At 37.1% G+C, this 13,187-nt stretch overlaps 2 protein-coding genes across 2 annotated transcripts in view; one reads left to right on the top strand and one right to left on the bottom strand.

The window, feature by feature from the left end:
- tmem104 (transmembrane protein 104) overlaps nucleotides 1-8,223 on the bottom strand; it is a 41,936-nt gene extending 33,713 nt beyond the window's left edge. Inside the window, exons 1-7 of the mRNA XM_044099365.1 lie at nucleotides 8,135-8,223; nucleotides 7,698-7,807; nucleotides 6,099-6,165; nucleotides 4,629-4,750; nucleotides 4,110-4,191; nucleotides 1,758-1,848; nucleotides 576-653 (exon numbers count right to left, since the gene is read on the bottom strand). Coding sequence (XP_043955300.1) covers nucleotides 576-653; nucleotides 1,758-1,848; nucleotides 4,110-4,191; nucleotides 4,629-4,750; nucleotides 6,099-6,143 — 418 coding nt within the window. The 5' untranslated portion in view covers nucleotides 6,144-6,165; nucleotides 7,698-7,807; nucleotides 8,135-8,223. The remainder of the gene's footprint in view (nucleotides 1-575; nucleotides 654-1,757; nucleotides 1,849-4,109; nucleotides 4,192-4,628; nucleotides 4,751-6,098; nucleotides 6,166-7,697; nucleotides 7,808-8,134) is intronic.
- A 677-nt stretch (nucleotides 8,224-8,900) lies between these two features.
- On the top strand, nucleotides 8,901-13,183 carry LOC122821670 (5-hydroxytryptamine receptor 3A-like). Its single transcript, XM_044099784.1, has 9 exons — nucleotides 8,901-9,562; nucleotides 9,641-9,804; nucleotides 10,473-10,517; nucleotides 10,610-10,719; nucleotides 10,796-10,968; nucleotides 11,323-11,474; nucleotides 11,553-11,751; nucleotides 11,831-11,986; nucleotides 12,709-13,183. Exons 1-9 carry the CDS (start codon nucleotides 9,526-9,528, stop codon nucleotides 12,960-12,962), a joined length of 1,290 nt encoding a protein of 429 aa, XP_043955719.1. The 5' UTR covers nucleotides 8,901-9,525; the 3' UTR covers nucleotides 12,963-13,183.
- The last annotated feature ends 4 nt before the right edge of the window (nucleotides 13,184-13,187 follow it).

Below are 13,187 nucleotides of genomic sequence, written 5' to 3' on the forward strand. Positions count from 1 at the left end.
TCAGTTTATGTTGGACTTGATTGAATAAATTTATTTTCAGGAATAAGAACAGGAATTTAGGTCACTTTGTATCAAGAATATTTTGGCAAGTTTTAGAAAGAATAAAAGCTGATTTGGGTGCAGGAAAGTTGTCTTTTCAGTAAAAGTCTTTGGATAAACTTTGTTTTACCTTTTGTTAAATGTTTGTTATAAAAACACAAATGCTTATGAGGGCCACACTTTGGATACCCCTGCCCTACTGCATCAAATCGAGATAGGAATGATAGAAAGTTGGCCACTCTGAGGTAAAAAACAAACAGCCATGCCGCCCACAGACACGCTCAGCGCTGATGGGCTCATAAAGGTAATTAGAACTAAAGGCAATTTATCCAAATGTAATTACAGCCAATTAAACCGCCAGCAGCCTTCCTTTATAAATGAGCGCCGCTTATAAAAGGTGCAAGAAAAAAAAAAAAATCTTTGATGAACGATCCCACGCAGTCTTCCGACTCGTCCATAAATAATAGACGTGGCTAATGATGATGGCGTCTGCGGCTGATTGAATATCAAGGAGAGAAGAAGAAGAAGAAGATTACCTTTGTTGAAGAACATGGAGGCCATCTGACCCATCTCGACCCGCTCCACGATGTCGAAGTGATCATGACCCGACCTCTCTGTGGAAACAAACGTTAGAAACACAGATCAGAAACTTTCTGTGGAATTTCACTCTTCAGGATGTTGCAAGATTTTTCTGTAAATAATTACACATTTTTCAGCACCTTTTCCAAAAAGTTAGGATTTTAACCTTTATTTTTGCCATAACATGATCTCACAAAAATGGTCACCAAGAAAACAAAAAAATAAAATTACATAGTCATAAAATTTCTAGAATAAACTCATAAAAATACAAGGAAATTGCACAATAATAAAATCATAATATTTAGAAAATAAAGTTATTACAAGAACAAAGTACAACTTTATTTTGTAAAATAAAGTAATAAAGACTTTATTCTTTAATTAAAGTATAAATTCAGAATAAAATATAATCCTGGCATTTCAGTGCCTTAATCTCATGGTATTATGACTTTATTGCTGCTTAATTTCAACTTTATTTTCATAATTTCCAACATGTTGGAGCTCAGCCTGGTTGCTAGGTAACAGGTTGCTAGGCAACGACCTAGCACACCTGGAAGGGGACTTAACAGTTGGACAGTTGAAACGGCTCATTTACCAAACAGAAAAACTTTTAACTTCTTGCCAAAATTGCCTGAGTTGTTTTTTTAAGCACTGCTGTTTTTAGAAAACCAAAAATGTGATCCGCTCTGAAATGCATCCACAATGCGACAGTTAAAGACGTCAGTAATCATTTCTCACATCCTCTTCCGGTCATTGTGGCTTCTAGCAAACAGGAATAATTTTGGTGATTCTAACGGACCTGAAACGTTTCGTCTGATTTAAATTCATACAGTGAGAAGAAGAAGAAAAAAAAAGAAAAATGTAGATCTAAACTCCTGGTGTGAAAAATTATAGATTGTATCTTAATTATTATATACAATTAAACTTCAACACAACTGGAAGTTTATCAATAATTGAGGTTTTTTTTAAATCAATCTGTTAAATAATTGATCTCCCATTAAAACAGTGGTGTACAAACGTTTTGCAATTACACCAAAAAGTTCAAATTAATCGTGAATTCGCTCCTTTCCTGAATCACCCAGAGGGCCGTACGTGGCCCCCGGGCCACACTTTGGACATCCCTGCATTAAAGAGTTACTCACGGACAGACAGGATGGGCTTCGTTTCCGGTTCCGACCGACCTTGACCCGAATCGTCATCCGAATCGTCGGTCATGGAGTCGGCGTCGTCAGTCTGTGGAGAATAAAACCAGTTGTAGTCCGCTTTCCTGTTTTCACAACACCAACAACAGTCAGATTACAAGTCATTAACTCGCCGTTTATTACACACACAGGAGCAAACATCTGGAAATTACAGGCAGCAGCTGGGAAGTGCTCTCAAAACTAGAGTCTCTGCAGATTAATGCCAATTAACCGTCAATAACGATGAAAATTTGTGAGCATCATGAGCCGAATTAAAGCAGAGCAGATGAAGACGGACGGCGGAAAACAGGAAACGGCAGGAAGAGGAACGCGCCTCCAATCCAAATCAAACTCCAGTTTTCAGGAGGGAAAAGTCCAAAATCAGTCACAGACTGAGAAACCACAGATCATTAAAATCATCAATACACTAATTTATTGGTCAATGTTTCATTTATTATGGTTCTAAAGCAAATCCAAGCAGGAGGGGTTTTAAGTCTAGATTTAAAGGAACTCTTCAGCTGTTTTTCAGTTTTCTGGAAGTTTGTTCCAGATTTGCAAAAGAGAATCAAAAGATCTGATAACAAAATTAATGGTGGAACCTGATTAAAATCTTTTAAGTTAATCACGTCTGTAATTAATGGAAAACCAAACAGAACAAACTAGATTTTCAGTTAAAATTTTATCTCTTTCAGGTTTTTGAACAAAAACATTTATTTTCCCCATTTGTTCCAAGAAATCTGAAAAATTAAATGTTTGTATCGTTTTACTTTTGGTACCAACGGATGATTATGTCACACGAATCACTGTTTTTTTAAACTAATCGTTTTTACAAACTAAGCATCCACAGACAATCACATGGTCTGAGGTAAAATATTAAACTTTTATTACGATATGATGGGACTCGATTACATATTTTGATCAAGTAAATCGCAGAGTTTAATTGGAAAGAGCAAAATTTTCAATTCAAAAATCATTTTGCTGCTAAATTATTGAATAAATGAACATATGAGCTCAACAATAAAGATATTTATTTTTCACTATAATGCTGCACTCTTTAAGGGAAAAGACCAAGTTGTCATTTTCCCTCTGTCCACCCCAAAGTGCTGCTCTTCGTTTCCCTGAGGTCATCTTGCCCGACTCCCTTCAGGTTTCAGCTCAGGAGTTACGACCCTGCAGACGTAAAGCCTCGAAAGCTCGGCCTTTGATTCACAGCCGCTCCTCAGCATTTTCCTCCCACATAATGGAAAACAGGGGAGTAAAATTGGGAATGTTTGCTGCTCAACGCCCTTTATTTCTCTGAAGCCCATCGGCACTTTATTCTTTTACAGTCGAGGAATTGCTTTTGCCTTTTATTAGGCTGGAACATTAGAGAGCATAAGGAGTTGTGGTATAAATGGACAGTTAGAAATGTCTTAAAGGAGACAAAACTGTTGTAAAAGTTGCAAAGACAAGATGTTTGTTTTCCTGAACAGCTTAAATCATGTCTACTGGTGAATTTGGTTTAATTAAACCATTTGGTTTGTCCAGAAAGCCCAGTTCAGAGGAGAGATGGATAATCGACCTCTGGTCCGCTAAAAACCTCAGCATAGGTTCGATTGAAGAGAGCTCAAATGTACATGTGAACACCAATTACTGGTCCAGATATAACTGCAATAAACTAAAATTATTTTGAGACTATTTTCATCTAATTAATTGATAATGGCATTAGTTATGTACCTCAAAGATCAGACACATTTTTAAAGCCTAAAATAAATCAAAAACATCCAAAAAAAGAAAAAATATTCAAAACATAAATAAAATTGATTTTAAAGTCTTCATAAACAAAATCTCCCTTCAAAAAATACAAAAATGATTAAGTTCATCTTACTGGAGACTTCTCCAAAAGCAGGAAGTAAACTACAACCCAGGGCATTCTGGGTAAATATGAGCAAGACATGCTAGGCTAATGCTAGCAGAAGAAATCCTCCAACCACAAAACTTGTGTTTGCATTTTGTAAGAAGAAAGTTGCGCTCAGTTCTTCAGAGGTTTCCATGTCGTTTCCTTCACTGGTTGTTGGTGCAGCGCCCCCACAGGCCAGGAGGGGAACAGCTTTTCAAACAGTTTGGTTTATTTGACTCATTGAACCACAACAGCTGGAAATTTAACTAATGATCCATTTTTGATCCCCAATCAAATCTCCAAACATTGCCCTGAGAAAAGCTCCAGAGTTGCAATTTGGTCCAGATTCAGATCAAAATCCAGACTTTTAGCATCACTAACTGTTTTGAAGATGCTTCTTCTGATTCATCACATCGCTGAGTTTAACATCATACCTCTTCCTGCTCTCTTCTCTTCCAACGCAGCTGAGCATTGGCCGCCGCCATCGCCTCGATCACAAAAGTGGTTGTCATATAGCTGAAGAATCAAAGGAAAGATGCCACAGATTAAAAACAGCATTTCAAACAGACTCCAGGGACTGACTCAAGACTTTTGCACAGAATTTCAGAGATTTAAATGATATGCTACAAAGACTTCCCCAAAATGATCTAAATAACTTTAAATTAAGAACAATATTAAAATGACCAATTGTTTCACAGATCACATAATCAGAACTGCTGTTTCTTTAAGCTAAATCAATGGTTTTATGACTGAATCACTTTTATTTTCAAGCCTGTTTATTCAGAAGAGGCCTTCTTGGTTCACTAGAGAAAAGAAGCATGAATGACTCTGCATCTGCTGCATCATTAAAGCCAGAATAATCTGGCTTTAGAAACAGAAAAGCAATAATGTTTGGAGAAAAGACAGAAACACAGTAGAGATGGAAATGAGAGTTTAACTCCCAGCAGACTCACCTCATGAATGCTAAAAAGACGATGAGCGACAAGCTGACCACCCAACCGGCTGCAGCGAAGGCTTTCGGCATGGTCAGGGCTCCTGTTCCCACTATCAGGTTGAACATGTACACCAGCCCCACCTACAGGCCAAACAAGGCAAGACAGCCATTAATCCACAGAGACTGAACTGCAGCTTTAATTCAACAACAAAACTCTTTAAAATTAAATCCAATATTTAATTTGAAGACATTTATTCTGGGGTGAAAATATTTGTTTAAATTATTATTAGCACCTCATAGTTAAATCCCTCATGTTACAAGGTCAGATATTTAAACATTATATTACAAAAACAAAATCTTACCAGGTATTTTTGTCCAAATCCTAATGCAGATATTTTAGTACATTTGAAATAAGAGAAAAGTCACTTACAGGTAACTTTTCAGAAAGAAATAAGAGCTTGTTTAAGCCAATAAATCCTTAATGTTTATTAAAAAGTTCCTCAGATTATTTTATTCAAAATGTGGGAAAAAAAATCTTTTTAAATGTGAAATAATCTGCCAGTGGAGCAATTATCCAATCAATATCAATCAATTACTGACTTTAAAAAAAAATCTCAGTTCTTTCTGAAAAGTTAATAAGTTAGTTTTGTGTCATTTCATGTGTACAAAGACTAGAAACTAGACCAAATATTTGGTAAAGTTTAGTGTTTTTGCAGGTTTTCAGTCTCTGCTGAACCTGTTCAGAGTCAACGATGCCAGCAGCCTAACAAGGTTCTCACATTTATTTCAGATTTGACATTATGTCAACTCACAGAAGGAATTATTGAAATAAAGGCCAATTTCTAAAGATATTTTCTGAAATTTGCATTTTGTTAAAGGAAAAAAATAAAATCAGAAACCACATCTGGTATTAAAAAAAATTTAATGAATATATTTCTACTTCCATTTGTGATAGTGGTTCTGTTACAAAGAATAATCGAAACTCTGAAATTAAAGGGTGAATCTTTCAGCGAGAGATGAATGAAATTACTGAGTATTTTGCTTCATTATGACTGAAGACATCTCCTCTTAGAGCTTCTTAAGAAAACTGGATGAGCCGATAACAGTTTGCTTAATAATTCAACAGTTTCGCTTCCTAGAGAAACCATCTGAGTGAGCCTCTGAAGTCATGCTGATGCAAGCAAAACCAGAGACCAGCGGAGTGAGTTGTCAAACATGAGTGCAAACCACACCGAGAACCCTGGAGCACGCTGATAAAATAAAGAGGATGTGTTCATCATGTGCATTTTGGTAACTTATTAACAGCTTTTTAATGAGGAGGCATCTCCAGAAAAAAAATTAGCATGCGATTCAACAGAGCATTTACATGATAAATTCTGATAAAATCCTCTGAGGTGGACTTTCAAATCAGGAAATCTGCTGACATGACTAATCTTTACGTTTAGACAATCAGATATTTCTTTGCATAAATGTCCTGAGTGATACTCACAAATGGAGAGTACGGCTCGCCGGTTTCTGTGATTCCACCTGCCATGTTTGCTTACTGCAATCCTCACCTGAAGAGATGGAAATGTTGCATTAAAACATCCATGGAAAAAATCAATTATTGAAATGACAATTAATTGTTAACTGGAGCATACAGACTCAGAATAATATCATTTTGTAAAAGAACAAAACAGTCAGAGCAGATATTAAGTCAAAATTGTGCCAAAAAAAAAACATATTTTCAATTTAAGATGAAAATCCTTTTTGTCTGTAAATGTGTTTTACTCAAATCAAGTGAAAGTTTTACCTTCACCTGGTTCAAATCAAGTAAAAAAAAAAAAAAACAAAAAAAAAAAAAAACTAAAAAGCACATTTTGCTATCCAATTATGAAAAACAAAGTCTTTTTTCCAAGCTGAATATTCATCAATGGCTACAAATAATCAAGCATAGACAAAAGAATTGCAACGATTTTGCATTTTAGGCAATAAACTGTTTTATTTAAAAAAGGAACTGAGCCGTTTGCTCATTTCATTTCTAATAATCTGTAAAAAAAAAAAGTTGATTTCCTTCAATTACACAAACCCTTCCTTTAGTCAGATTATGGTAAAACTCTCTGGCCTTTTTGGTAAAGTATGCAGTGTTAATTTAAATTCGGTGGTTTTCTGCACCGACTCTTTAAACATGGTGATGAAATTTTCCAACAAGTTTAAGATTAAAATATTCTGTTTTCAAACCAGTTTGGATGCCATCGTTGACCTGCTGCAGGACCAGAGTTTCAAGATAGTTGTAATTAGTAGAAAAAGATGTGATTTGTGAACAAAATTATATACGATATCCAGAAATGGATCAGCTAAAACTGTTCAGCTGCTATAAGTTTATTTCATTGCAATGGCAAATAAAATTAAATTTTGACGGTTTTTTCCCCCTTTACTTTGTTTATGTAGTCAACATGGCCGGATTCCCAAGGATGTGGTCAGTTTTGGTGTCCTATCCACAAATGAAAATGTATTTTATTAATCCAAATTATTTCATTAATAGGTAGTTCTATATTTCATTTAGTATTCATAGTAGGTTTTATACATGTCCGGGGAAATATCTCCATTTTGTTCCCAAAAAAAACAACAATATCCGATTGTTTACATTCACAAACGATCCCAAAGTAGCGATTCAACTCACCTGATATGGCCCTATGAGTTTCATAGATGGTACAATATTTGCAAAACACGCATTAATAAAAAAATAATAATAAAGTAAAATAAAATAAAAAGAACAGCTGTCCCTGTAGCCCAGCGTGAAACTCATAATCTTAATTTGAATGTTTTACTTTCGTTTGATGAATCACACTGCTATATACAGTTGATAGAAATATAAATTATTTTTATTTTTCACGTGTTTGCAGTAATTTCTATTAACTTTCCTCTGGAAAAAACATGTTTAACTGTCAGATTTTGGTGCAGTTAGCAGAAAAGCGAAATGGTATAACACTCACAGCTCTTATAATTACATTTTTTTCTTTGCTTTCAAATAAAACATGATTTGTTTCAGGTCATTCTGCAGGTGCCTTCACTGGCATCAACACAGACAGAAAGTAAACACACTCACCTCCAATCTTCTAGCTGATTTAGCTGCTAGGCTAGCAGGATGCTCCGAGCGGTGACTTCTTGCCTGCTAACCCAATAAACGGGCCCAACATGAGCCGCTCCGCTCTCAAACTGACGGGGGAAACGCCGAAAAGAAACACAGATAAAGACACATCCTGACGGACTGATAAGGCTGTGAGATTGAGACCAGCTGGGCACCTGTCGCAGCAATCAGCTGACCAACTTCCGCATCACCACAACTTCCGGCGAGAATTTCCAAAGTAAAAGCTACTCAATGTACTCACTAGTCACCAGCTTGTAAAATACGGTTTTTACATAAATGTTTTAAATCACAGGTTTGAAACTCCAGTCCTCAAGGCCCGGTGTCCTGCTGTTTTTAGATGTGCCACAGATAAAAAATAAAAAAAATAAAACACTGGAATGAAACGGCTTCATTACCTCTTTCCTGTATGGATAGCAGTAGTCCCCAATCCTGGTCCTCAGGGACCGCTGTCCTGCATGTTTTTGATGAGTCCGGACTCCAGCACAGCTGATTCATATGATTACATTACCTCCTTTGTATCCTGCAATTGCAGTAGAAGTCTCTTAATCACCTGTTCATTTAACCCAGGTGTGCAGCAGCAGGGCGGTGGCCCTGAGGACCAGGGTTGGGGACCACTGCTCCAGAGTCCTACCAATGACCTAATTATTCTATTCAGCTGTGGTGCAGCAGAGGCACATCTAAAAGTTTCAGGACACCGGCTCTGAGGACTGGAGTTTGACACCCTGTTTTAATTCACTACTTTTTTTTTTTTTAAAGGACAATTTATACATTCTGACAAGTTTCTACTTTACAGAAATGTTAAAGAACCGCCATTAATTTATGGTTTATATTTTTAAAATAAAGAAAATATAGATCCAAAAATAGATCCAAAAAACATTAGAGGTGTTTTTATTATCATTCTGCTACAGATTCATATTCAACTATTCCATGTAAAAACTGAACAAACAGCTAAAACTGCATATATTATTAGATGTTAATTTAAAAACATTTGTTGTTTTTATTTTTTAACAACTTTTCATGGCTGCAAACCTTTATCATACTGGGATTTCACAAATTAACACTCAATAAGAATAATCTGACTTTCTCCAGTTTCTGGACTCATTTAAGTCAGGGGTGCCCAAAGTGAAGAGCGTGGGCCATTTGTGGTCGTTGTAGTGATTTTCCCCAACTGACTTTTAATAATGATACTTATTTGGCTTGCAGCTGGGCTCTGAGCTGAAATGATGCGTTTTGTTTTCTGCAAATATAGAAATTCATTGATATGCAACTCTGCATTGTAAAGTTCAGCTTCTATTTTCAGACAAAGGAAGCCGTCACCATCCTTCTTCAGTCTTCATCTGATAGTTGTGTCCTAAACCTCAACATGCTACATGGCAGCTGCATTTTTTGCCATGTCTTCTTTTTTTGGAGGGAATTGCTGCTGGGAAGATTGAAAGCTGTCCTAATATTTTTTATTTGTGAATAATCTTTCTTTCTAATTTGATTAGCAGCACCTGATTTTTAAAGCTTGAACTAACAATACATTATTGAATCTAAGGATTGTTTAAATGAAAAAGCAGCAGGTGTTTTGTTCCTGCTAACCAGCTGCAGCTGAACAAAGAAAACATTTGGCTGATCAAACATCCAGAACACACAACCAAAGGAAATTATGTTCCACCATTAAATCCATGCATTGATTTTATATTTGCACTTTTGATTTTATATTTGCACTTTTAATTAAGGTGTGTTCATAAATAGCTGGACAGTTTGTAAAGAATCCCTCAGACTGAGGCGAAAGCACACAGTCATGGCAGCTCTGACTCTGACTCTTCTTGCTTTAGTCGGTGAGCTTCTGCAGCGTGAACTTTTATTTTTAATCATGTTTTAAAGCTTGTTAACTGGGGAAATGTTTCTGGTTTCAGGTGTTTCCTGCAGCCAGGCTTCAGATTGCTCCTATTCTGCTCTGTTGAATCACCTCAAGCTGGATGCGACAAACAGCGGCCTCCAGATTGAACGTCCTGTGAAGAACTGGAACACAACCACAGAGGTTCAGCTGGAAATTATTCTGAGTAGCATTTTAGACCTGGTGAGACTTCATCATCTGTCTGTCTTATGCTCTTATTTTGAAACGTTTTGCTTACTTTTAGCTTGGTGGTTTATTAGGATGGGAATAAAACACATTTACTTTTGTAAAGTTCTGTTTACTGAGGTTAATTTAATTTGAAAACTGATGTTAAATATAATTCTGCCAAGCAGTACAGTAGCTGTATTGCAGCTGTTGCAGGTGTTTCTGCCATGATAGTCAACGTTGTTAAGCTGAAGGACTCGAGCCACAACAATAAATTAACTTAAAACAAGAGAAAATGTGTTGTTATAAGTTAAACTATCTGCCAATGGAACCAATATATTTTTCATCAACATTAAGTGATTATTTACTTCAACAAGCCTCTATTTCTTTCAGGTTTGTCTTATTTCAAGTTTCCTAAGATATTTGTATCAGAAATTAGACCAAAAATCTTAAGATTTTGTGTTTTTGCAGTGTAACATCCTTTTTCTATAAAACAAATTAAAAACCAGATTCCTTTGTTGTTTTATTTTATTTTATTTTATTTTTTCTTTTGGATTACTTTTGACTCAACAATTATGACCCATGTGACAAAATGTTTGGACAACCCGGATTTTTATCTAACCTCAAAAGTGAAAAACGCTCTTAAAATCCATTTTTGTGTTGAATATTCTTCATATTGTCTTCAGAATGAGAAGCTTCAAACTGTGACAATTCACATTTATGTCAAAACGGTAAGAAAATACATTATTTTATTGAGTTGTGTTGTCATATTTTGATTAAACAGTTCCAGTTTTTCCTTTATTTTTATCCTGTTATTTTCCAGTATTGGACTAATGAACATCTGATCTGGGATCCCTCTGAGTTTTGTGGGCTAAACTTGCTAACCATTCCAGTTTCTCTGATCTGGGTTCCAGATATAGCCATACAGGAGGAGTAAGTTACCAAAAAATAAATCAATAAAACATCCGCTGCTCAATGATCTGGTTGATTTTATTTTCTTCTCTTTTAGTGCCTCTGATAGCACAAATTCCCAAGACGATCCTCTAGTCAGCGTGTTTTCGAACGGGAAAGTCGGTGTAGTCAACCGGCTTCAGCTGACCTACATCTGCAAGTTCGACCTCTTCAAATTCCCGTTTGACACCCAAACCTGCAACATCACATTTTCATCCCTGAATTACGACGGTTAATACAGATTAAATACAGATTTATGTATTTATTTTAATACATACAACATTGGTTTATAAACATGGTGCAGATTTACAAAAACCATCCATAAAGACATTGATGAAGAGAATATTCTTCTGTTGAAAAAATTTATTAAGGCTTTTAGAGTTTTATTTCTAAAGATAAAAATATGTTTATCCCTCATCAAAAACATACCTGGAGTTTTGCTTTGAATCTTTCAAATATGTTTGAAAAATATTTGAATCTCCCATAAAGAGAGAAATGTAGAAAGAAGGAAATTTAGAAAGACAGAGATGTTTTATGGACCAATTAATTAATGAATCTTTTCCTGTTTCTTTTGTGATTTGACAGCGAATCTGTTGAAGCTGGTAAAATCCACCAACGACTCCACGCTGACGAAGCTGTCGGGTCTCAACATGCTGACTGAGGGGGAGTGGAAGCTGGTGAGCATAAAGAGCATCAGTTACACGTCTCTCACTCAGAGAAGTACACTCGTTTACCAGGTAAAGTGATTATTTCTGATCAAATCCCAACAGGAATTGTGCTGTTTTTTTTTAAATAAAGCTCTTTGTTTTCTTCAGATCTCCCTGAAGAGGAAACCGTTTCTTTACGTCGTCAACTTGATTTTGCCCTTGTTGTTTCTGCTGGTTCTGGATTTGGCCTCGTTCTTCATCAGTGAGAAGCTTGGCTTCCAGATGACAATATTGCTGTCCGTCTTTGTCCTTCTGAAGATTCTTAAAGACATTTTACCGTCCACTGAAGACTCTCTGCCGCTGATGGGTAGGAAGCCACAGATTTGCTGTAATTTCTGCATCCATCACCAAACACAAACCAACATTTCTCCCTATTTTTCTTCCAGCCGTCTACTGTGTTTCAATTTTCACCCTGGTGTGGATCAACCTGTTGGAGACGATGCTGATCGGCTCGTTAAAGGATGTCGCCTGCTGTGTTGGTGAGGAACGCCAAAATGCTGAGGTGGTCAAAGTGAAAGAACAGAAAGCTGATAATCGAAACGGTACGATTCTGAAACCCTCTTCAAATCTAACACAGCTGGAGTCAAACAATTGTGCAGAAAAACTTTTTGTTTGTGCTGCTATCATCTTAAAGATATTAATAAATGTTTCCAGAGGTCATGAAAGTTCAATCTGGAGAGACTCGGACAGAGAAAATGAACAGCGATTAAAAAGGTTTATTGACAGACATGAATTTAAAGTTCTTTGGCGCTCGGGCCCCGGCTGTGGTCATCAAGCTGTGAATTGCAATAAGCTCGGATGAGCATTCCCGATGTAGGATAGGAATGTCATCCCCCCGGGACCCGACCCTGGTGGTGGAGGTCGGAGAAGGATGCGAGCTTGAGGATCTGGGCGAGGGAAGGTGGAGAAGGGGTGGAGGAGGGTTGAGCGCGGTTGGGATGCGGAAGACGCCATGGATGGAGGTCCTTTTCAGCTGGGCCTTGGAAGGCGATTGGACGTGACGTGGCTTGGTCCAGCGTTGATAGGACAGCGGTGATGGGCGGGATGCTCCGATAGGACGAGCCAGGTGGGGCTAAAGAGTCTACCAGTTTGAATTTGCGCCCAGGCTTCATGTCAACCAGCCCCCCCACAGCCCCACATTACACCAATGTTGTTAGATGTGAATGAGGTGCATCTTCATTCAGCTGCTTCTGCTCTTAAAACAGTCAAATGTTGCCATTATTTCACTTCTAACTGGTCCGTTTCTGTACATGTTTTCTCACAGAGTCTGCAGGAGTTTCAGGAACAGATAAACCAGAGGAGACCAACTCTCCGCTGGATTTACCTGGTGATCGACAGAAGCTGAAATTCATCATGGACAGAACGAAACCCGGTCAAAAAGCCCCAGAAACACAGAAAAACCCATCCAACAGGCTTAGATGGGTTAAAATCTTTGACTCTGTATTCTTCATCCTCTACTTTACCGTTGTTGTGTTTTCACAGGTTTTTTTATTTAGTCTTTGGAAATCTGACATTTAGAACCAATTTCTGAAACTTCCCAGTGCTTTCAGAAAGTGCAGTTTCGGTCAAACGTCCCAGGAAGGTCAGTGAACGCTGCACCGTAGATGCTTCTGTGGTTCTTCTGCGTTTCGTTTCGCCAACATAAAATTTGTGTTTGACAGTAAATTTCTATCAGTTGAGACAATAAAACATTTCTGCCTTTCGCATGTATGTTGTTTTTCTAATAAACCTGAATCACCTTGC

The sequence above is a fragment of the Gambusia affinis genome, linkage group LG19, assembly GCF_019740435.1.
Source record: "Gambusia affinis linkage group LG19, SWU_Gaff_1.0, whole genome shotgun sequence".
NCBI lineage: Eukaryota > Metazoa > Chordata > Actinopteri > Cyprinodontiformes > Poeciliidae > Gambusia > Gambusia affinis.

Coding starts and splice junctions, on each gene's coding strand:
- LOC122821670 (XM_044099784.1), top strand. CDS start 9,526: ATGGCAGCTCTGACTCTGACTCTTCTTGCTTTAGTCG. Junction 10,720..10,795: donor GATATAGCCATACAGGAGGA/GTAAGTTACCAA, acceptor CTTCTCTTTTAG/TGCCTCTGATAGCACAAATT. Junction 11,752..11,830: donor AGACTCTCTGCCGCTGATGG/GTAGGAAGCCAC, acceptor TTTTTCTTCCAG/CCGTCTACTGTGTTTCAATT.